This window comes from Epinephelus lanceolatus, chromosome 19 (assembly GCF_041903045.1).
Source record: "Epinephelus lanceolatus isolate andai-2023 chromosome 19, ASM4190304v1, whole genome shotgun sequence".
NCBI classification, from domain to species: domain Eukaryota; kingdom Metazoa; phylum Chordata; class Actinopteri; order Perciformes; family Serranidae; genus Epinephelus; species Epinephelus lanceolatus.
The window spans coordinates 26,478,681-26,504,024 of record NC_135752.1 but is presented as its reverse complement, the minus strand read 5'-3'; the positions used below and the strand labels follow the sequence as shown (position 1 = coordinate 26,504,024).

Here is a 25,344-nt window from a genome sequence, read left to right as displayed (position 1 = left end):
CACTGTGCAAAATATTGTCAACCAGCAGCTTCAATCCAAAAGAATCTGTATCAGATTTCTATCTTAAACAATACGGGTGGTCATTTTGTGTTACATGTCTGGTCATGCCCGGATGGCTGGCCCATGAACTAAAATGACTTTGACACCCTTGTTCTGAGTCATTGCTTTCTGCCTTGTAGGCTATTTATTTTGACACAACCACTAGTTGTCACTGAAACCAGATATTTTCAATGGCTTTAGAAATCCACAAGATGGCGGTATACTCCGTACTTTACTGTAAAAAGGACACTGACAACTACCACTATCACTATACTGGATTAGATAGTGCATTTTTAAAGGCATGACATACAGTCCACTGAGGTACAATACATGACTTACACATGACTTAATGACATGAGGAATCATCACGATGACTTGAATCCAAATTTAAAATGAACACCTTTTTCAGATTTATTCCTGATCAGGTCATTTCAATTCTCTGTTTTTAGCGTCAAATTCAATATTTCACTGTGCTGCACTAATGAACACACATGACTAGATATAAGTATCTGCACTTTATCTATTTTACTGCAGCAGGGTGGGATTAAGGAGGAGTGTGTTTGCGTGTGTGAGAAAATGTGGAGGGCAGACGGGTGAGCGTGTGATGCCCATTTAAGGTTGCTACCTCAACCTGAGGAGCAGCCTCGGCATAACTCACATACCACATATGATAACCAACATGGACTGTCAGGAGGAAACAGGAGGCAGATAAGTGTTTACGTCTAAATGTGTAACAGGCAGGAATGTGAAATGTCTTGGCACTTTAAGAGATGTGACCTTCACTTTCTCCTCTGAGCCTGGGAGTGACACGCCGTCTGCTCCACTGCTGGTACAAAACAATAACCGCTGAGACATTCAGCTGCATTTGCTGGTGTTACTGAAGTTACGTTCAGTTTCATCATGTTTTCTTCCTGTCCAACTCACCTGGCTTCCTGTCCTTCCATGTTTATCCTTCTCTCGTCATTCAGTGTTAATCTACTATGGTCTGTAGAGAGATACAAGTGTGCAGGACAACAAGTTCTCAGCAGGATGAGAGGTGATAGGAGGGAAGGGGTAGAAAGGAAATGAGAGAGGGAGAAAAAGAAGGAAGGAAAAGGTGAGTAAAAGAAAGCAAAGTGAGGAATGGGAAGAGTAATGGAAGAAGTGGGGAAAGAGGAAGGAAAGAAAAGGGATTAAATAAAGAAGCAAGAAAGAGACATAAAAAGAAGAGACACAGTAATGAACTGAGTGACATAATGGGAGTATAGAGGGAAGGAGAGGGGGATAGGAGAAGGCAGGAAGGTCAGAGAGATGGATGGGAGATAAGATGTTGCTGTCCCCTGCAGCCACATGCTGCTGAGTTCTCAGCCAGCAGGTTATACACCCAATAAAAGTCTGCTGAGCTCCTTGTTTGGATAAATAACTGAGGGTAGCCATCATAGACTGAACTCTTCTCACTATACTACTGTACAGCAGCAACTGTATTCTTGTTTTGTTGATGTTTCCATATGACAATTCTGTTTATAAAATAAGGTGGCATTTATTGGTTATTTAACCTTTATTTAACCAGGAGTAAAAGACTTGTTGAGACTCACTGGAGGTCAGCGCCCAAGCCAACATTTGTATCTGGGGCCCATGTGGGTGCTAAATAGGCTGAAAAATGGGCCCTACATGGGATTGTCCATGAGTTCCATATTAACCCCATGCCATTTGCCCACATGCATGAGTTAACACAGGTGGGCTCCACATGGGTTGTTCTAGGGCTACCTGGGTAGCAACTGTGTGTGGGCCCAAAACGGGCATCTTATCTGGGGCTGACTTAGGGAAACCCACCTTTGTGGGCTATTGGCATGGGGCATTATGGAACCTGTGAGCAATCCCACATATGGTGTATTTTTTAGCCCACATGGGCTCTACATACAAATGTTGGCTGGGGCATTGTGACCACATTGACCTCAAGTAGGTTTTTGTTTTTTTGATCTTTCTTTATTTAAACAGCACAGTGTAAAAAGGACTCAGTGTACAGCTGAGAGTACACTAACACAACAGTAACACAGAGCCAGGGGGATACCATACTACACAAACATATTATATGATGTAGACATGTCAAGTGTCTTAATAGCGTTTTGGTTGGTCCAATTTAAAGAGCAGTGTCTTGTAGTGTTCAGCATCCTTCAGAAAAACATCAGTGTGAGGTTGATTATTGCTAAACTTACATTTATGGATAAAATACTTTAATTATCAAATTAATTATAAATTAGATTAAAAAATAATTAATTAACAATTAAAGTAAAAATAAATAAATAAATAAATAAAATTAAAATAAATTATTCAAAAAAATATATATTAAAAAATCAATTAATTATTTAAAAAAAAAAAAGTTCTGTCTTAATTTTTGGGGGGAACTTGAAGAAACCAAACACCACATTTTTCTATAATAACATAAAGTCTTAAGCGATAGAAATATACAAAACAGATAGATAAATCTGCAAAAGTGTAAATCCGACTGCGTTTTCAGTCGACCTACATCAACTACCTGAACGGAAATACGTTATCTCGCGAGATTACACAAAACCGGCGAGGGAGCAGCGTCTCTCCCTCACCTGGCGCTGCAGCTGCAGGTTGTGTCCATATCGTCTGATGCTAAAACTGCTACGGTGTCTGTTTCATCTGTGATGTGTTCCTCAAGGCGATCACTGTCCCTACAGCCAGGTAGGCCTGCTTCATCCTCCTCATCCTCGCTGTTGCATTTAAATCCCCTTCACTAGCTCTGACGTCTCTAACAAAGAAACTGTGGACCTGTAAAGATGTTTTTTTTTAGTTTTGTTTTGTTTTGTTTTTATGCCACTGTGGCCTTTGAAAATGCAGACAATATCATGATTTGCATCCTATGAAACGATATATATATATATTTTTTTTAGAATATTAAAAACATTTTTATTTTTAATTCTTATAATAGTTACTGACAGGTGGGGACATCTGAAAGTTTTGCCATGACAGCTTTCAAAAGCAAATTTTAAATCGAACAAGATAAGTTGTACAGTAAATATAATAATATATATATATATATAAGAAAGTTGAATCTGACAGAGAGCCTGGTTTGGTGCCAAATGCCAAAAATCATCAGCCAACTCTCTGCTTCATCTGTCTTTGTGATGAGTGTTCACTTTGTGACAGCTGCTGCTCTTTGTCTGTTTGCCTCATACTTTAATTTCTATGCAGCTCTCCTTCACACATGGTGTGCAGTTTGACTAGTAGTCCTTTAGCATCTGCAGCTCTGTAATGTGGTGTACAAATAGAAGTCTTCTGAAATCCTACCCAACTTTGTATAAATATTCACCATCATCAGTCATATCAAGCTGTAGTCAGGAACATGTTAGTGTAGATCAGGGATACTCAGCTTGCTTTGCCTGGGGGCCACTGTTGCAGATTGACAGAAGACTAAGGGCCAATTAATAAACAAACATCAGTATACATTATAAATGAAATGCCTCTTTTAAACTCTTTGATGTTTGCTGTCCTCACTCATGCTATGAGGCAATTCCAGCAGCAGCAGCAGCCTCACATAGGTCAGGGGTACGCAGACACTCAGGGCATTAGCTTTGACCTTTGTCAGGGGTTCCAGGAGTCTCTGTTTTGATGCTTTTTAATGCACTTTAGCTCCTTATTTACATTTAAAGTACAAAAATACTCCCAGTGCATATCAGCTTATTTTCATTGTGAATTCTAAAATGCTCCTCAGGCCACCCAGCACCCTGTCACTGGCCAGATTTGGCCCACAGGCCAGAGGTTGAGTATTCCTGCAGCAGATAGTTAAAGGTCTAGTGCAGGGATGGACGACCTGTGGCTCCAGAGCCACACGTAGCTCTTTCACCCCTCTCCACTGGCCCTCTGTGGCTTTTGGCAAAAAATTATAAAGACATTAATAACAGCTATTTTTTATAACATTTTAACTTTCATTTTTCATTGTCGTAGGCCTTGAGTGATTCTTTAATTCTCCACTGTAAAAATATGTAGCCCATACACAGAATTTAAAAAAATGTCTTAATATTATATCAACTAAATGTGCGTCATATGACCTATCAGCTTTTCTTTTAAATTTTGCCAAATCTCAACAGCGACGGCTTGTCTTGTATCTCCCTAGCTAAGCTAAGCTAGCAATGGAGTGCAGATCAAAAAAGTCTTGGAGGACAATAGAGAATTTAACGGTGCGTGGACATATTCATTTCCTTTTACTACTAACGCTGCTAAATTAAAGTACCAAACAATCATAAATAGCCCACTGCAGAGTAACCATTGCGGTAATACATTAATAAATGCTCATTTAGATCTATAAATAATGTTGATTGGTGAATTTAGACTCATTGTTACCTTCATTATAAGGCCTAAATATGTTTTGCGTCTCCAGGCAGATTATATGAGAGCTTTTTTGGCCAAAAATGGCTCTTTGGATAGCTAAGGTTGCTGACCCCTGGTCTAGTGTGTCGGATTTAATGGCATATAGCAGGTGAGGTTGCTCATTGGGACCAACTGAAACTTCCTCCGTGTGTTAAGTGTGTAGGAGAACTATGGTGGCTGACACAAAAACACAAACGGTGCTGTGTAGAACCAGTATTTGACTTGTCCTTCCTGGGCTATGGTAGAAACAACATGGAAGAGGACCAGGGGTTCATCCCAATACCTGAACTCGCATCCACGTTTCCCTCACTTGCCTCTCTTCTTTGCGTCTTAGCTCCGCCTTTGTAAGACATGTGGACAGATGTGAGGAGAAAAGAAACCAGGAATTCTGCCTGTAGAGAAATGACACGTCTTTTCCTCTGAAGCGTCACTAGAGGCATCTGATTACAGATAGATCAGCTATCAGTGGGTTTTACAGTCTTCATCAACAGCTGTACAAACTTTTAATGGAGTTATATTTATGATTGTGAATTCATTATTTAATAACCCAGAATATAGTTGTGGTGTCTTTTGAGCGCCGGAACTGTTTCAGGGAAGATTGAAATTCTGTAACTCATCAACCCGACACTCAGGAATGATCAGCATCACGTGTAACTGAATGGAAATGACGATCACTTATGTTAAAGTGTTTCTTGCCGACAGACAGACTCTCTGACTTTGATTGTATCCATAATAAAAGTTGATGAGGGAAATAACAGATCGAGATGAGAAAAATCTGTCTTATAAATTAAGAAAGTCATTTGTGTTCCTTTTTTAACTCGATTGTGAATCAGAGAACAGATCAAATATAAAACTTGGGAGCGATTCACTTGAGTTCATTGTCTCATCTGTCTCCCCTCTGATATGAAACTCCAGCGATGTTGGGATGTATCAGATCAGTCGGATCAGCTGCAGCCCTGTGCTGTCTAATCACTAACTGATATCCAATCAGGGAGTGTGTCGGTTGGTAAAAGACTTCCACGAAGGCTGCACTCGTGTATCCTCTCTTCCCTCCCATCTGGAAGCCTCCTTGACTCCTCCGAGCGCATTTAGACATAGGCTTAATCGATCTCTGGGTCAAGTGATCAAGGATAGAGGAGTCAAGGAGGGATATTAGGATGAACCCCTGCTCTGTATGTAGATATATATCCCCCTCAGCCCTCACACTTTTAACAGACAGATATAAGTTACAGTATATCCAGCCACAGTCACTGGTTTTAGAGGCTGTAGATGGTTCACGCTCGTCTTATAAAAAGTAGATCATCATTGACATTCAGCGCGTTATCTTTCAGTGTACTGCTGCATGCTCAGAATTCCAATCTCTCCTTAAAGACTCTTTGCAGATTGGTCTTTAAAGAGAGATCCAGCTGTAAAAACCCGGCGTGTTTGACATTAACTTGACAGCTCCAACTTGTCTGGATGTGGATCTGGAGGATTTGAGTCAGAGGATGCAGCCCTGCATAAGATAATGTCTGTCCTTAGTGACGTGCCCCAGTTCTTGCAAAGAGCAGACTCTCTTATATATCTGTCCATATATACATTTTCTGTAGATGCTCGTCCAATTTAAAGTTGCAGGACGCTGGAGGCCACCTAAGGAGGATACACTTTCCTTCATAACAGTGGAGGGTTTCGGAGTATCCCATCTGCCTCTTTAAATGAATCCCTCCTCAGTCTCAAAGGGGAAAGGTTCTCAGGGTAGCAGCGGGGATGAGGCGTGTTGGCCACTCCTTTCATTATACTGTGACTCCCCTAAGGCGCTCCTTCTCTCTATCTCCCCACCGTCTTCTGCTCTCTATCCTGCTCTCTCATCTCGGCTACCTCATCCTCCTGCCCTCTCTTACCTCAGCTACAAATCCTTCCTCTCTCCCTCTCTGACATCATCACCTGCACATTTATTCATACAGATACACAAGTGGCCCGTCTTTCCTTACCTCTTTCTCGCACACGCACGCAAACATGCTTACACCCATCCCCTCCTGCTGGCAGAGCGGGGCGATGCAGGAGCGGCAGGAGCAGCTGTTCTGACACATCCTGGCGTGACGAGCGCACACCGAAAAGGCAGGAGGAAAAGACAGAGGAGGAGGAGGAGAAGATAAGGAGGAGGGGAGGAGAGAGGAGGAGGAGGAGGAGAGGAGGAGGAAGAAGAGGGAGAAGAGGTGGACACAACTCTTGCGAAAGGACAGCGGAGGACAGGAGAAGGAGAGGAGAACGAGGCAGAGGAGCAGGGAAGGAGAGGAGAGGGGTGTTGCAGCCATGTCAGACACACCTTTGCAGAGGAACGGCACCGCCACAGCACCGTGAGTAGCCCTCCGTTATCTTTTGTGTTTCTGTGTATCTTTTGCCTCCATCTCTCCCTCTCTCCTCTCCTCTCTTTCCCTGCATCCCTCCACCTCTCTTCCCCTCCATCTGACAGGCTGGGTTGTCATGGGAACGGGAGCTCCGTCATGGTGAGGCTGCTGCTCAGTCATGACTGGCGAGGAGACCCGCCGTACACCCTGTACACTCCTCCCTCTCATCTCCTCTTCTTATTTCTTCACACACCCTCGCACTCTCTCTGCAAACCTCTCACCTCAGCGCACATCAGCCCTCCCGCTCTTATTCCCTCTATCCTCTGTGTCTCTTTACAAAATCAGCCCTGCACTTCTTCAACATCTCACTGCTCCTAATCTCAACACCACGGTACATACAGGATGTGTGAATGTGCAGGGGTGTGTGTGTGTGTGTGTGTGTGTCTGTGTGTGTCTGTGTGTGTCTGTGTGTGTGTGTCTGTGTGTAGCATGTTGTAGCACAGTCAATGCGGAGGCTGCAGGCTTGGTCCAGCCTCCATGTGTCGGTACAGTCCGCCATGCTGCAAAGCGCTTCTTCCTGTGTGTGATTTGTGTGTCTCTATGTGTTTGAATGCATGTGTGTGTTCCTCTGCTCGTGAGAAAGAAATGCCCACGCAAAGACAGAAGCATAATGAATTAATAAGTCACTCATGACCTTTTATTCCTGGTGTCTTCGTCAGCACTGAATGAGAATCAAATCCTCAAAAGACCTGAAACTTGTATTTGAATTCATGACTATGAATGACTATGACTATGTTGAGCAGTGTGCAGTTTTGTTAGATTGTTTGGATGAAAAATGCTGCTGTTCAGATGCTGACTGTCAGATCTTTGATGATGTGTCCCGCGAGCACAAGAGATGCACAATATCAGCAGATTTTCACATCAATCTCACCCCTCAGCTGCATTGAAAGCCACAAAATAAGACAATATGAGAGGAACAAAAAGAGCAAGTCTTGTATTTTGCAGGAATCCATGACTTTCGGTGCATTATGTTGTGATTAATTTTCATAGCATATTGGCCCAAATATCATATAACACTTTCCTATGAAAAGTTAAATTTGTAAATGTTGTTAAAGACCTTTTTTGTAACATGACATGATTTTAGATTGGAGCAAGTGCCAGATTTGGGGCACGTTCAATCTGAAAACGGAGTGCAACGTTTTGCTAAGTTTCTAGGTTGAATAATGTGTCCTTGAAATGGTGTGTAACGGGTTTTCAGGTATGTTTGCTCTTGTTTGGCCGGCTGCAGTTGTTGCCACGTTAAACAGTCCGTGCGGTGAACTAACGAGGCGGAACATAATTGGCGTCACTGCAAACTCTGAATCCATCGCAATGGTTCAGCATATTTACTTATATATAAACGGAAGTCAAAAAAGGGAATTCGCCTCCTCCGCCCAAATCAAACCGGAATGCCAAAAAATCGGGGGTCTGCCCCCAGAGGCTGTATCGCCGTCTGCCGGAAGTCAGATGCCGAACACAGCCGATGGGTTCTGAGAATGGATATTTACTTATTGTACGTACAATTTTTGTTTTTATTTCACATTTGCTTGGGCAGTGTAAACATATGTTTGCCATGCCAATAAAGTCCCTTTAGATTGAACTCTATTGAACCCCTCAGTATTAAAAGGCAGTGCCCTTGCGTAACACAGCAGGGTGTTTAACGCACCACCATTTCTGCTTAAATAAATGTTTTGCTATGTTTCGTCTAGGGACGCACTGATCTGATATCTGGATCGAATATCGGCCCCGTTATCATCAAAATAGATGGATCGGGTATCGGAAAATGCAGCCTATACCTGAGGCGATCTTTTTCCTTTAAATCTATTGCGATGCGAGCTACGTGATATGTCATGGAGCGAACGAGAGAATCTGCTGTGTGGAGGTATTTCACATTGAACACTCCAACTAGTCAACGGCAGTTTGTAATGGGGTGGTGGTAGTACCGCCAAGTATAATACTACCAATTTAATAAAGCATCTACAAAAACCTCACCAAACGGAGTACCAAGAGTTCCAGCAGTTGAGCAGGTCGAAAGGAGCAGGAGGTAATACTACACAGCAGTTAACGTTAGCAGATGCGCTGCAAAGAAGAGAGAAATTCCCCAGCAATAGCGCAAAAGCTGTGAAAATTTCTGAGCAAGTGCTGGAGTACATTGTTTTGGATGGACAACCAATGACAGTTGTTGTGATCCCCTGGAGCCACGGTACAATTTGTTGTCCCGCAAATATTTTTCTGAGACCGCACTGTCGGAAATGTACGAGAAAGTGAGCAAACACTTGTCTCAAGAGGTACAATATGTAGATGTCATGAGCTTCACCACCGACATCTGGAGCTCGGAAGTGTGCCCTATGTCTTTGTTGAGTTTAACAGTGCACTGGTTAGACTCCAATCACACCCCTCACACCCCGTCCTGCAAGCCAAAAACTTCCTTGGATCACACATTTTAGGTCAACCATGGTATCTGATCCGTATTGGACATCGGCTGATACTCAAAGCCACAGCGTCGGGATCGGTATCGAAACTGAAAAAGCTGGATCGGTGCATCTCTGGTTTCGTCGTGGCTGAATGCAGCCCTGGTGTTGTATAGTCAGCCATGTTGCTAGGCTAGTGAGTTTTCCCCACGCCTTCAGCAGAAAGCTGGTCAGTAAGCGCAGTTTAATTTAGAGTTTTCTGCTGGCTCATGTTGCCACGGACAAAATGAATCAAGATTGGAAACAAGCAGTTTATGGCGTCTTTACCACCTAAATACACTGGAAGTAATTTGTCAGGTAACCGAGACATACGGTATAGTTAGACACAGCCAGATGACACTAGGCTAGTTTGAGATAAGCCAGGCCCGCGCATATCCAATCACCAGCGATTGCCACACACTGCTTGCTGCTTAGTTTTGTGTCTGACTTCATCCGGACTTGCTCTGACGTCTTACGAAAGTAGACAGTGACAATCTCTCGAGTGAGGCGGACGCAGTTTTAAGAGCCAGGTGCTGCAGTTGCTCTCCACTGACTACAAGACCCAGAGCATGATGGGAAATGCCTGGCTCTCACCTGATCTCACAGCTGATTGGTTTAGATTTTGACTCAACAAGATAATGTTTTAGATCAACTTATTCTTTTATTCTGTAACAGAAAACATGTTGTGTGACTGATGGTGAAGTTTAGTCGTCAGAGACTAGATACATCCATCATAAACTATACAGAGTCTACTGTATATTACCATCGGACTGTTCTAATTATTGAAGTATTTAGCAACACAGAGGCTGGTGGTCAGTGGGATGTGAGGATTCTTAAAATAACATCTGTACAGATGTGAAGCCCTGACTGTATCTGACTGAGCCTTAATGAAAGCTGTCGTCTTGTATTTCTTTCCTCTGGAAATATTAATCTAATAGTCAGACACAATTTATTCAGCCTGTGTAGCTGAGGGACAGGTCTGCTCTGCAGCAGTAAACTGATATGATTTACATGAGAATTAATGTAAAATGGAATTTAAACCTTGAACATAAATTACAGATCATCTGTACAACATTTTTAATAAACTGACATCATATCAGACAGGAAATGAGTGTGTCTGTGACTTCCTGTACAGACCAAAGGCTGCTGGAAACTGTCTGGAAACTGTCGGACCTGACTGCAGCTTTTTGTCTCCGCCTCCTGCTGCAGCCACCTGATCTCGTCCAGGCAAGGTGTGGTTGATCCCGAATGAGCCTAATGTTTTGCTGTGTTTTATTGCGGCTGAACGCAGCCCTGGTGTAATATAGAGAGCCTTGTTACTCTAAGAAAGAGCTGCAATATTGGTTGTTTTAGCCTTAAAGTTGCTAGCCTAGCAAGTTTTTTCCATGTTCTTCTATTATTTTTATTTATGTATTTTTTATATACTTTATTGATCCCTGAGGGGAAATTCAATTTTTCACTCTGTTGTCAATTACACACAGGTCCGAACACACACATGCACAAACTGGACCTATACATGCACTAAGTGGAGAGATGTCAGAGTGGGCTGCCCATAACAGGCGCTCCGAGCGGTTGGGGGGTTCGGTGCCTTGCTCATGGGCATCTCGGCAGTGCCCAGGAGGTGAACTCTCCAGCTACCAGTCCACGCTCCATATTTTGGTCCGGACGGGGACTTGAACAGGCAACCCTCCGGCTCCCAACCCAAGTCCCTATGGACTGAGCTACTGAGCTGGTTTAATTTAGTGTTTTCTGCTGGCTCGTGTTACTGCAGAGGAAATAAATATTATTGGAGACATATGGTTTTTTGGCGTCTTTACCACCTTAATACACTGGAAGTAATTTGACGTCAGTATAGTCAGACACAGCCAGGTGACACCATCACAGAGATGCTTTAAAGTATGGCAAATGACCTTAGTCTGAAGAGTGCTAACAGGAAGTCTTACTGTGGTCCTCAAAGGTGTGTTTTTTAAAGGCTCTTGACCTGTAGCCTGTGTCAAACTACAACAGGAAAAAAAGCTTCAAGGTTGAGGACTAACCAATAAATTTGGCAGATGTATCTTCGGTAAACCTTCAACTCCAGTGAAGAGCAGGACTCCAAAAATGCTAATTCCAGATACTGCCAGAGTAAAATGGGAGTGTTGTGAAGTCAAAAGCTTTGAGAATCATCAAACAGTTAAATTAGAAGAAATTTTTCCTGAGTCTCATTGAGATGAAACGGAAATGCTTAAAATTCTGGTCATATTTGTTGCACCTAAACATGCTTTAATCAGCTGCTTACATGAATCGGTGTGGAGAGAAGTAGTGGCGGTGATAGTGTAGTGAGAACAGGAGAGTGGGAGTTGTTCTTTAACATTCAAAGCTTTGTGGGTGTACTGTGTTTTACTGTATCCTGCTGGAACTACTGTTGGTGGAACATTTCATATGGCTGCTGTACTGTACTACAACGTGGAACATTCAGACGTTCATGACTAATTACTTTTGACAGTATAGATGTGCTGGTGGATCTTCCTTTGAAATTGAAATCAGAGACTGTACCTTACAGTATATAGGGTGCAGGAGAGTCTTGTAAAGTAGATATTTTACAGTGTTGCACCTACAGGGTTGGAGGGACTTGTCACTGTACATGTGCAGCCAGCCTTCCTGCTCAATATCTGTCTGTTTGATGCTTGTGCAACTTGTATTTTTGCAAATTTGGTGCATAATACAGCATGTGCAGTTTGCAGTATCCTTGTGCATGTTATGATCATGCAGTCTGTGCATAATTGGCTCTAAAATCCCTGTAGATGGTGCAGATTAGGGGATGCTGAGCAGTTTGTGGCTCACCTATAAGCTCAGAGTCTCAATCAGTTGTCTAACAGGCACTTTGAGTGACAGGTTGGAGTGATTTCCGCATCCTCTGTGAGAGCCGCACCCACGAAGCAGTGCAGTGGAGCATGAAGAAGACATGCTTCACTGGCGCATCAATAGTTAATGTTATAATTCTGAAGATGAGACAGTGCCGTCGTGATCCAGTCAGTCTATCACATCCTGTCGTCCCTCGGCTCTCTGTGTGTTTTCCTCTGTGCCGTGGGCTCGTTTTTAATCAGCATACGCACCGCGCTCTCTCTGGGCTGTCCACTGAATCAGCAGAAAGACGAGGTAGTATTTGTGGTCATGTAGAGCGCAGACACCACAATGGCAGATGGCCCATTCTCGGCTGCTATTTATTGCACACTCAGGGAAGTCTTACAGGAAAGAGACTCTTCATAGTGATGGGATGAATTGAGCATATCCAGTTATAGCGTATCCCCACAATAGCATCAAATGAACCACTGTATTCAAATTATTCATTGTTTGGTTTCATTTTGAATTAATTTATTATTCAATTAATCATTTATCAACCAGAAAAATAAAACAAACCAAAAAAAGCAATTGAAAAATGTCTCTTTGGCAGCTGAGACATTGTGATGAGCATGTTTAGTTTTATGTGGACATTTAATAGACGAAATCATTAATAAATAATAACATAAAAGATCAACATATTAATTAGTAATGAAAGTAATTGTTAGTTGCAGCCCTGAATCAAAGCACATAGGTCCTCTGTGTATTTTTGACCTTGGGAGCAAGTTTAAGCACAATTTCATACAAATGCAGTCAAAGTACTTTACAGAGTGGGAAACTGTATATAATGGTTACTCTAATGCAGTCGTTTCAGATTTCCTTCATTTTCAGGCTGGTTTTGTGGATTTGGAGCTAAATGTTGTGCCTGGGGCACATCGTGTATTAATGATACTCGTTACCTGGAGAGGTTGGAAAAAGATACACATTTCTTCCCTGTTCAAACAAAAACAAAAACCGACCCTGCTGTACAGGAACCAGTGAAGGGAAGCAGGGAAACTTTGCAGATATTTCAACCAGCTCTGTGTCATCACATTGTGTGCAGATGAACATTGTTTGACTTCCCCTGGAGATCCCTGCCCGTCTGGCGGTGAAGGTCCAGGTGCTGGTAGCAGCACGGGGTCGAAGCCAACCACTGTTCATCTGCACACACTGCAATGCCACACAGCTGGTTCAATATCAGCAAAGTTTCCCTTTATATTCATTGTTTTGTGTGGCGATCAGCAGTGATGTGGTGGTTCACTTTTACACTGTGATCTGTTCTTTCCCTTATCCATCTCCACTCCATAAAAATGAACAAGCACATGAACTGTAAACACTGTATAAGAGGAGATGTGTAAACTACAGAGGGGAGGAAAAACAATCAATGGCATTCAGAGAAAGAGCGAGCAGACAGAACATGCTGAGGTGGTGATAATCTGAGTGTCTGCAGGCCAAGACATCTGCTTCCCATTTAAAATGCATATCAGTGTGATTAAACGATTAAAAGCTACTCTACAGAATAAAAAAAAACAAAAACATATAGATGCAGACACACATATGCGTGCATTGATATGTATGGACATGCATGTGAATTCCTCTCTTTCAACATAAAATCATCCCGAAGAGATTAAAAGAGACTGAGAGACATAAGACAATAGGCTGAACAGACACAGATGTAGCAGCTGGTGGTTACTGTTAACCACTACAAGGCTTGCTAATTTATCAGCCCAGCCACTAGAAGAAATATTTGCATTATACATTTCTGCAAACTACAAATATGTTACATATGCACATTTCATATGTATCATATCAGTGTTTCTGAAATGATGTAATATACACACTGACATTTGTCATCTGGATGGTGGATGGCATGTCCCCTTAGGCATTACGCCTGCCAAGCTGCAGACCGCAGTTCGAAACCAGCAACACCAGTTTTTTTATGGCAACCTTTCACGTTGTTTCCCAGCGACATTTGTGGCAGCAAACCTAGGTGTTTCATACCAAAACCGACACATTGCAATGTTTCCTGGCAGTGTTTGAGCCACGGAACCTGGTGGTTTTTACCAACCTGTCCCTGCAGCTTTTGTGCCACCATTGCTGTGTGTTTTAAGCCAGGCAGTGACCTTTTTTTTTCATTTCCAATTTATTTTTGTGCCTAAACCTAAGCACACCTTCACCATGGTGATGTTTAGAACTGTGCAGTATCTGCAAAAAAAAAATATCTAAAACCCCATTTTCACCAAACACTTTCGGTATGTAAAGTAACCCTTCAGACATGGTACCTCGACCCTAGAGTTTCCACTGCAAACAGTACTCTTAAATGTGGGCGGGGTTGTTGTCACTCACTGTATTTCCTCATTACCGGTGACACAGATGGAAGTCTGCACCTCGTTTATCGTCCACAGAACAAGTCTCTCTCCATGGGATATTTGAAAATAGCAGGTTTGGGCATTTAGTCCTTCTCAAGCAAGCTCAGGGGTTTAGTGTTGTCATAGCCCACAGGAACTACACTCTACGATGCTTTTTTTTTCTCCGAGTGAGGATTAGAATATATGCAGTTCACATAACCCGGTCAAAATTGATATATAAAAACGTTTGAAGATCCACTCATTATTAAAAGTATATGTCATATAAAAACTAAAGTAATGGTCAAAGTTGTCACAGTTAAATTTAAGGTGTGTTGATGGATTCATATTGTCAACTCACTGAGTAACATTACAAGTTAACGTTCCACCTTAAAAGTTGCCAGCAGTCGGCCCAGAGAATTAAAAAAAAAAATTTCCGCCTACAGCTGCTGCAAGAGGCAGCAAAACATAATTTCAATTTAGAGATATACTTTACTAGTATATGTAAAACTCTCCACGGCATGAACAGTGGTTACATCGGCGTCAAAACCAGCCACAACTCAGCCCTGAGCAGAGTGACCGTCCTCTATTGACCAATCAACAGACTGCAGTGTTCACAGCTCCAACTTTTTGTACCAGATCTGTGTGCTAGGTACCCCAACAGAGGGGGGACCAAAAATGGGGACAGTACGGAACAGTTCCATTGGTACCATCCACAACTTTTCACACTGGAAACAGAAAAAAGCTTACTGAACTGAACTGCTTGGTGGAAACGGGGCTTATATGTGGTTTAGAAAAACATACAGTACAAAAAATATTTCTGGCGACTGGGTTAATACTACCTGAATTGCCTTTCATACTGTGAGGAACTGAATGTGTTATTCTATTATCAGTTCTTGTGATTATGGGCAGTATGAGGGGCTCTGTTTGCATGTATGTATGTAGCTGTCCTGCAGCAGACTGAGGTCTCTCGTAACTCATAACTCTCATAACTTTAGCCATCAGCATCATTTTGTCAAATTACGACTGGTTTTGCTGTGGAAAAAACCTCGTTAGCAGTTATAAGGACGGCAGTCTTGAAGTTTAATAGCTTTTAGTTAGCTGTGTGTGCAGACAGACAGACAGTGAGACACCCAAACACAGCTTGACTCCCCTCAGTGATGTATAAAATATGAATGAGATCAAGGTCTGGCACTCCCAGAGTCAGAAATACGTCTGTATGTTTGGGTTGCTTTTTGTCTCCTCCTTTATCTCTTTCTCACACACACACAGACACACACACACACACACACACGCACAAACACACACACAATAACTCTATGCAGCAGAGGCCAGTCTGCACCAGATCTGTGTGTTTCAGTTATTTTGGGGAGACCTGTAATGTTGTGACTGATCTCAGGAAAGGCAAAAAATAACACACACGTGCACACACATACGCAGACACACACGCACAGCTTCTGACTTACACTCTTTGTCCATATTTGCTCGTTCTCCTTCTCACTCTTAGCATGTTGTTATATTTCTGTGTGTGTGTGTGTGTGCCTCTGATTTCACATCTGGAGGCCATTACCTCTGGGCTGGGATGGGGGGAGGCGGGGCCGGGCTGGCTGTGCAGTGAGGTCATCGCGTCGTCGTGGCGATGCCGAGGAACAATGATGCTGTTGTCTTCAACGACGACCAACCAACATAACTGACGCCAGAAATAAGGGATCGGAGGGGGAGGGAAGGTGTCAGCGTATAAGGGGGCGAGGAGATAGTTAAAGAGTCGGGGGACAAAGTGGGGTCGATAGGAGAAGAATACTGTTAAAGTAAGAACATATGATTTGTAATGACAGTGTGAGCTCTGAGCAGCCAACGCAATGATGTGATTGGTGGAAATCCAGATCAAACAGAGACGGGCCAGAAGTCTTGGAGCGGCTATACAGTCAGACAGCTGCAGTGCTGAGCCTGGGTTTATAACATACACTATATATTACAGAGAGCCCAAACAGGTCATGGTCTATAACCTGCATGTCCTCACGTTAAAGCAATGTGCTGCTAATAAGGGTGCAACAGTCCAGTTTTTGTATTTTGTGTCTTGATGGTGAACCTCAGTGAGGCTGTTGTATAAGCCTGTAGGTTTTATCCAACTGAGGACAAAATATTTAAACATTTTATTACCAATCGCGAAAACTAGCAAGTCAAATGTGTGTGATATGTTAGCATTAGGCTTGGGGGGCATCTAATTTTTCATACCTTCCTGGAATTTCACTGGCGTATAAGATATATATTATGATACCCTGCGATAATGAAACCCTGCGACCTGCAAATTCTCTACATAACCCATGCGCTTTCATATTTCCAGTATAATAATTACACAGAACAAACTCGTAAAATGTCAAAAGAAACGTATATTTTTTTATCTTGGTTAGTCTTGTTAGCCCTTTAGTTAGTTAGTCCATTGTTCCAACAATCACCAGCTCTGATGTGGTTGAAATAAACCCCTAATTCACCAAGTTAGATGTGAAAATAAGTTGTTTTCTGTGTGGTCTCTCTATCCTCAGCTGTTGCCGGCACGACACAGGCCACCTGTTACAGTTGGTCCGGTCAGGTTTGTCTCCAACACTTGAGATCAGCTCAGCTGCCTCTTGCAATTCACTGACCTCTGGTGGCGCTTGATGTGCACTACATGCAAAATATCCTCAGTACGGCCTCTCCAGATGAGTGTCTGTATTTTTGACAGTATTGAAAATTATACCGTCGCGGTTTTTATATACTCTGGTATACTGTAATACCATGTTAAGGGGTTGGTGGAACTTGTTTTTTAATTTATTTGCTAACATTAACCCCAGAAAACGTGAGCGAACATTCTGACCGGTTCATCACAAGACCGGCTGTCCGTTTTATGAACGAGCAACACAGGGTTAAATGAGCTAAATGGGTGATTTTGGCCGCTGCCTTGGTTAGTGTGTGTGTGTGTGTGTGTGTGTGTGTGTGTGTGTGTGTGTGTGTGTGCGCGCACGCGTGTGCGTGCATGGGGGTCGTTCCTGCAAAGTAAACATTGTAGCAATGAAGTCAATGTTTACTGACAGTTACTTATATCTTGTCTTTTCACTTTATTAAGATCAGATTCTGCAGGTAAAATTACAATAATAAGGTGACTTGACTTGGACTTGACTTGACCTATTACAGGACTTGACTTGACTTGCCCAAGAGAAAATGACTTGGGACTTACTTGAGACTTGCACATGTGTGACCTGGTCCCATCTCTGCTATTTATCATACATTTAAAAAATATATAGATATTAATGTGTGTGTATGTGCCCGTAAGAATGATGTGATGAGCGAGTGTGTGTTGGTTCATGTGTAACATTTATATGCTGCAAAATGGATTGCTCCAACAAAAGTCTGTGTATAACATACAATGACAATGAAGGATCTATCTATCTATCTATCTATCTATTTATCTAAATTATACCAAGCAAAGCCTGCACAGTTAGTCAAGCTGAAAACACACAAAGCAGCAGTGACGTGCAGGCTATTCAGTGTCCAAAGAATCCCAGCAGCTAATCAGTTCAAAGATTCCTGTGACTCCTGTGACATGTTGACCTGTGTTACAAAGAATTTCTTCCTGACAGAAACTTATAAACATGCCTCCTGGTCGCAAGAAAATGTAATTATTGCTGCCAGCCGCATGTCGCCGCTTCCTGGAGTGTTTTTGCCTATTTACACAATCAGCAGACACAAAGCAACCGTAGCTTGATTTGAAAACAGGTCTCTGAATGTCAATACAATATTCCCCTCCTTTTGGCTATGCTTTGGTCTCTCTGTCTTGTTGGTGCTGGGCAGTATATTATACAGCGATTTATCAGAGATTTTTTCCACTAAGAACAGCTGCCTGCTGCACTGCAAACTCTAGTGATGATACCAGAGGTGAAAGTAAACCAAAACAGTAAAGTTGTTTACCATAAAACCAAAACAGTGAGCTGAAAGGTGCTTATACACTTTATAGAATTGAGGGGAACTGCAGAGTCAGGTTATAATTCCCCATGGGTTCCTCACTACATTGTCATTGGACTCATTAATTATATAAAAGTATAGATCACTGCAGCCCTGATTGACCTTATCAGGGTGCAGTAAACAACTGTGCTATTTTTTTTTTTTTTGCATTAAAAAGTACAACATTTTGAGGGCAATCCAATGCTGCACAAAAAAGTGTGAAAAGTCTCATACTCCAGATTAATAACTTAAACTATGGTCACATGAAATCAGGCAGATGGTAGACAGCAGACGGAAAACAGCTTTCGGATGGCACAAGGAAAACAAACAAACACTCGGATGAAATAGCAGGACGGTAGAAACAAATCACGCATGACGATATGTTGCAGTGGTCATAATGATTCATTTAGGAGAATGTAATGAAATATATTAATTAAAATTATTTTGTGTTTATTATTTTATGTAGTTATTATGGTAATGTCCGGTAATTTCCCATGTTTACTCCATTTGTGAGGGAGCTGCGTAATACCTGGTTGTAAGTTCCATCACAGAGGACGGCAAGAAGTGAAAATATTTTAACTCCGGACAGGAATACCGTCCACTGTCACTATCCCCAGTATTCTCTGGGTATGTCTGGTATGTTGGTTCCATGTTAACGCAGCATTAGTCTCAAAATACATCACCATTTAGCTGAAGGGTTAATCAGGATTAGACAACCTGTGGCTTTAGAGCCAGATGTGGCTCTTTGGCCCCTCTCCAGCGGCTCCCTGTGGCTTTGACAGAAAACTATTTGGAAATGAATGACACCCATTCTTTTTAAAAAACCTTTTAATTTTCATTTATTGTTGTAGGCCTAAAGTGATCTCACATTCTTTAACTGTAAAAATGCAAAGCCTATACACCGATTTAAAAAAAAATGTTTTGACATTTCGTCAACTAAAATGCGCGTCACACGTCTGGCCTGGTGCCTTTTCCTTTAAAAACATGATGGCCACCGTAGTCTTGAGTCCTCCTAGGCTAGCTGTGGAATTCAAATCCAAATAGGGAAACATTTCAGGGGAAAATAAAGAATTAAATAGTGTGTGGAAAAATGTCTTTGCTTTCACTGGCAATGCTGCAAAGTTAGAGTACCAAATAATCAAAAATATCCCACAGCAGAGGAGCCACCTTGTGCTAAAACATATTAATGAATGCTCATTTCGATCTATTAGTAATGTTGACAGGCTAAAATTCAACTTAAAAGGCTGCGTTACCTTTATTATGAGGCTTAAATATATATATTTTTTGTCTTTTTTTGGCCAAAAATGGCTCTTTTAATAGTAAAGGTTGCGAACTCCTGGGTTAAATGATCAATCAGCTTTGGATCACATCTGACAGCTTAAATTGGTAAACTTAAACTGAAATAAAAACTAGTGGCTACATTAAATAAAAACAGAGAAAGTTAAACTAAATAGAAAATAATTAATATTATGTTCTACTCTTTAATTAGTCAGTTAAGAACTAGGTGTAGTTATGTAAAAAAATATATATATTAAAAAGGTTTTGCTTCCATGAAACATTTCTTGTTGCAATACAGTATATATACCTTTAAAAAATATACTTAAGAATAAAAAATGCTTCCTATATCAAGAATATTGAATAAGGCATTTTTACTATTGTCGTGCACTAAAAGACCAAACTTTAAAGAACTGCAGTGGATAAAAACGTCAGCACTTCTGAGTCCATCTCTGCGGAGATTTGTCTACGTGCATTAGTTTGGAAACAATATAACACCACAAAGACGCTTTAGCTGAGCGCTGGATATCGACAAATTTTTGATTTATTCCCTGCTTTCTGCTGCCAAGTGGCTTTACGGGACAGACACTCTCCAGCTGCAGTTATTTATTGTACACTTTTTCTCTCTGAGTAATGTGGTGGCTGTTATGTCAGTGTGTGTTTGTGTGAGCGTGTGTGTGTGTGTGTGTGTTACATGCTTCTGTATTCCCCAAAGAGTCAGCCAGGACTGCTGCTGCTGTTTCTCCTTATAAGGATGTCTGCTTGTGGAAGGAGGGATGGGGAAAAAAGAGAAAAACGGAGGACGGGAGTTACGGAGGAAGAGGAGGAATGAAAAGTGTGAGAAAGGAATGGATAGACGGAAGGGGGACAGGTAGGAGATGTTGAGGAACGGGGGGCCGTGGAATGAGGGGAGGAAGATTAGGAAGGAAGGGGGTCAGGAGGGATGGAAAGGAGGATGAGCAAATTGGAGGAGTGAGGGTTAAAAAGGGAAGAAGACAGAGGATGTAAAGAGGGATATAGGGCAGAGATGCACCATGGGAGGTATGTAGGAAAGGAATGTGATGTAAGGAGGCAAGGATGCAGCAAAGTTGCGGGGAATGAGTTAGAAAGAAAGGAGTGAGGAGAAAGTTATGACTGTAGAAAACAGGGCAGGGATGCAGCAAAGGACAGAGAGAACAAGAGGAGGAAAGAGTAAGGAATGTAAGGAAGGATGGAAAAGAGAGTGAAAGATGAAAGTAAGAAAATAAAGTAAAACGGTGTATGAAAGGAGACAAGAAGAAGAAAGGATGAAACCCAGGTGAACCTAGAGAGTTAAAATAGGGAGAAAGAAAATTGGGACACAGTTAACAGTGACCCATTTACACACACACTTCTTTTGTCTGGTGTGTGTGAGTGTGTGTGAAGGTGTGTCTTGCCTTTTAAAGAGGTGTTTTTGCAGTTTGTATTTAGAAAGATGTTCATCTACATACATCAATTCACAAAGTGACACAATCCTCCTTTTTTTCTCCATCCCGCTGCTGTTTTTCTGAAGCAGGAGCTTCTATTGATGTCGATTTGAAAGGCGCTGGAATAAATGTATGACCAGAGTGACCAGAAATAGAACCTGAAGAGTCAGCTGTAGGATTGTTTTCTGTGTGGGCGGCATCACTGCATGCGGCCGCGTAGAATTTTAATAGAAGATCAGAATATCTTAAAATGACGAGTAACATGCGATGTCCAGGTTTTTGACATTTTGTCTCTCTAATTAAAGTGAGAGGAATATATTGCATGACCCCATGGCATGAGAAATGTACATGTGTGGCATAGCGATAGTTCTTTGCAGCACTAGTACTTTACACTAAACAACATATGGGTGAAGGCTGGGTGCTGGGAGGAGTTTGTTATATCATAATGCAGTGGCCCCAGTTTGCCAGTGAGCTCTGTCCCGAAACGTGGCAGCAAGGTTTCTTTTTTAGGTGTTGTCATTTTCATATCCTGCTATTGTCTAGAGATAATTTTATGGCTGAGGGATATTATTTTTGCCATCATTTGTGTCCAAAAACACACTCCATGTTCAGGATTTAGACTTGGTTGTGGGACTGTAGGAAGCAGATTTCCAAGTGCGCCAATGAAAAAGCAAAGGCATGGCAAATTAGTTAGTTTATATATTACATTATTGACCATTTTTAAAAGAAATTTGCTAAATTTAAAATTAGCAAAAGGAAAAAAAAGGAGAGAAACAACTAAAAGTGTTAAACAGGACCTATTATGCTCATTATCAGGTTCATACTTCATACTGCTTATAAAAATAAAAATAAACATATCTTTTTCCTCATACCGTCTGTGCAGGAACACCTATATTCACCCTATATCTGAAATGTTTTGTTTTAGCGCCTGTCTGTCTTTAAGACCCCCCATCTTAAAAAGAGCCCAGTCTGCTCTGATTGGTCAGCATTTCCAGGTTTTCCATAGCTCAGTGTCTCTGCACTGTCATTGCAGCTGGGAAATGACTTTAACAGAGTGCAATGATACTTTTTACTGGGAAAAAAAAATCAATATTAAAAGCTTCTAAACCAAAATCGGATATGTCCCAGCAGGAAAAATGATCCAAAATTGTGGAGAAATTCACATAGATAATGTTTCCCTGACATCAGCATCTAGCCACATGTAGCAGTGTACATGCAGCCGGGGAATGACTGTAACAATGTGTAGCGCCCTTTTTACCATGAAAAATCACCAATAAAAGCTTCTTAACCTAAATCTTCACAACAGGACATGGTTCAGCAGGAATATGATCTGTAATCAGGGAGAAATTAACATAATCTGCAACCAAGATTTCATGTTAGCATGTAGCTACATCTAGCAGACTACTTGTTGCCAGGGAAAGACTGTAATGGACTATAGTGGAACTTTGCATCGTGAAAAAACACCAATATAAGCTTCTAAACCAAAATCTTCTCAACCTGACAGGTTTCAGCAGGAATATGACCCAAAAACAGGGAGAAACTAACATCATCTGCAACCAGGATTACATTTTCCCCTGATGTTGGCACGTAGCTACATGTAGCTGTGTACTTGCAGCCAGGAAATGGAAGTAACGCAGTCTAGGCACTGTCTACTGTGAAAAATCACCAACAAAAGAGTCTATACCCAAGCCTTCACAACTAGACATGTTCCAGTAGGAAAATGATCTAAAATCTGGGAGAAATTGACATAATTGATGACGAGGAAAAAATGTTTCCTTGACGTAGAATGTAACTTCATGTAGCAGTCTACTTGCAGCCAGGGAATGACTGTAACGAACTATAGTGGCACTTTCTACAATGAAAAATCATCAGTAAAAGCTTCTAACCAAAATCTTCACAACCAGACCTGTTCTAGCAGGAACATGATCGTGTGTTAGGGGAAAATTATCAATATCAGCATTGAAGATTAAATATTTCCCAGATGGTAGCATGTAGCTACATGTAGCAGTGTATTTGCAGCTGGGGATGGACTGTAGTGGACTATAGTGGCACATTGCATCATGAAAAGTCACCAACAAAGCTTCACAACCAGACATGTTCCAGTAGGACAGTGATCCAAAATCTGGTAGGAATTTACGTCATCGTCGACCAAGATTTTAATGTTTCATTGATGTTAGCATGTAGCTAAATATAACAGTCTACTTGCAGCTGGAGAAAGACTGTAAAGGAGTACAACGGTTCTTTCTATCGTGAAAAATCACCAATAAAAGCTTCTAAACCAAAATCTTCACAACCAGACTTGTACATGCAGGAATATGATCAGAAATTAGGGTAAAATAATCAATATCAGCATCAAACATGTAGCAGTGTACTTGCACCTGGGGAAAGATTGTAGTGCACTAGTGGCACTTTGCATCGTGAAAATAACCAATAAAAACTTCTAAACAAAAATCTTCACAACAGGACATATTCCAGCAAAAATATGATCAGAAATCAGGGAGAAATTTACATCATCAAGATGACATGTTTCCCTGATGTTAGCATGTAGCTACATGTAGCTGTGTACTTGCAGCCAAGGAATGATATTCACGCAGTATAGCAGCACTTTCTACTGTGTTTCTACTACTGTCCAACCTAAGTCATTACAGCCGAACATGTTTAATTAGGAAAATCATCCAAAATCTGGGAGAGATTTACATCATTGACAACCTAGAATCAAATTTTCCTTGACATTAGCATGTAGCTACATGTAGCAGACTACTTTTAGCCAGGGGAAGACTGTAGTGGACTATAGTGTAATGGACTATAGTGGCAGTAACAACATCAGCAACAAAGATTACTTGTTTCCCTGAAGTTAGCATGTAGCTACATGTAGCAGTGTAGGCTACATAATGTAAACATGCCTGGAGCAGATGACCATATAAAGAAATCTGTCAACATCTGACATCAGCTTGTCTTAAAAGTAGAAAAAAAACGTAGGAAACAGTATTCAGAGCAGTCTGAAGCCTTAGGTTGTTGCTCAGAGGGATTACTTCTACTTCCTCATTATTTGTCTTGGTTTAATATAAATATCCAACACTGTAACATACATGACGGAAAATAAGGAAAAGCATAGTAGGTCTCCTTTAATGTCCCTTTTCCCACTGTCTCATTTCAGTTTTCAAATATGACAAATTACACCTCTGCTTCCCTTTTCCTGACTTCTGCAATTTTACTTTGCTCTTCCTCTTTCTCTCCCTCATTCCCTTTCCTCTCACCCTCTCTCCTCACACCCCTCCTTTACCTTCATGCCATCACTTCTCTCTTCCTCCCCTTCCTCTCAGCTGCTCCACCCAGCTGTTCAATCACACATGGCTCATGCCTAAAAAAGCGAGAGAGGGAGGGATGGAAGGAGGGGACAAATGGGAGGAGAGACCAGGGAGCGCAAAAGAAAGAGTGGGTGATAGAGTCACAGAGACAGAGACTGAATATGCGAGCAGCGGGCTGAGTGTGAGGCACATGGCCAGTGAATGAGAGATCTTTGCTTCCACTCAGTGCGAGCTCCTTCTCCCGCTGTCTCCCCTCTCTGGTTGGATTACTGCTGAGGAAGGACCTCGTCTGGATACTCCTCTTCTCCCTCTCTCCTCTACTTCCCTCCCCTCTCTGCCTCTCTACCTCTCGCTGAGGGACTCCAGCTCTCAGTCTTCCCAGATCTCACGTCTCCTTTCTCCTTTCACCCTTCCTCTCCCCCCTGCTTCCCCCCCTTCAGGATGTCGTGTGAGGAGGCTCAGCTCCACAAAGAGAGGCTGCAGGCCTTGGCGGTAAGTCAGAGTGTGTTTAAACTGTGTGTTTTTTGGCTTTGCTCGTCTCTCTTTGGGTTTCTTTGACCTTCTGTCTGTTTGTTTTGCTGTCTGTTTGTGAGTGCTCTCATGGCCGCCCCGTCTCACCTTGACTTCAACTCTTTCTGTCATTCACAGTACAATATCTCGCCGCACTGTCTGGCACCTCAGAGTTCCTGCAACTCTGCTAGTCTCCCTGCCTCTTCTAGTCTTTCTCACTCTCTGTCATGCTGCCTCTGCCTAGTCACATTTTTCATTCATGTTGCACTCAAACACATGCAGAGGGTGTCTCTTTATTGAACTTTGACCAACCAACAGTAGAGGTGCTAAGTATCATGGTGACCCCTTGGCTGACCTCTTGTTTTTTAAGGTTTTTAAGCCAGTTACCTTAA

At 41.9% G+C, this 25,344-nt stretch overlaps 1 protein-coding gene across 5 annotated transcripts in view; it reads left to right on the top strand.

Moving 5' to 3' along the window:
- Positions 1-2,618: 2,618 nt before the first annotated feature.
- palm2akap2 (PALM2 and AKAP2 fusion) overlaps positions 2,619-25,344 on the top strand; it is a 136,731-nt gene continuing 114,005 nt past the window's right edge. For 2 of the 5 annotated variants that reach the window (XM_033647265.2, XM_033647264.2), the window contains exons 1-2: positions 6,228-6,752; positions 24,883-24,934. In XM_033647265.2, the coding sequence (XP_033503156.2) occupies positions 6,709-6,752; positions 24,883-24,934 (96 nt within the window). In that variant the 5' untranslated portion in view covers positions 6,228-6,708. Of the gene's footprint in view, positions 2,731-6,227; positions 6,753-24,882; positions 24,935-25,344 lie in introns of those variants that run through there. The other 3 variants (XM_033647263.2, XM_033647266.2, XM_078162042.1) reach the window with 3 other exon arrangements.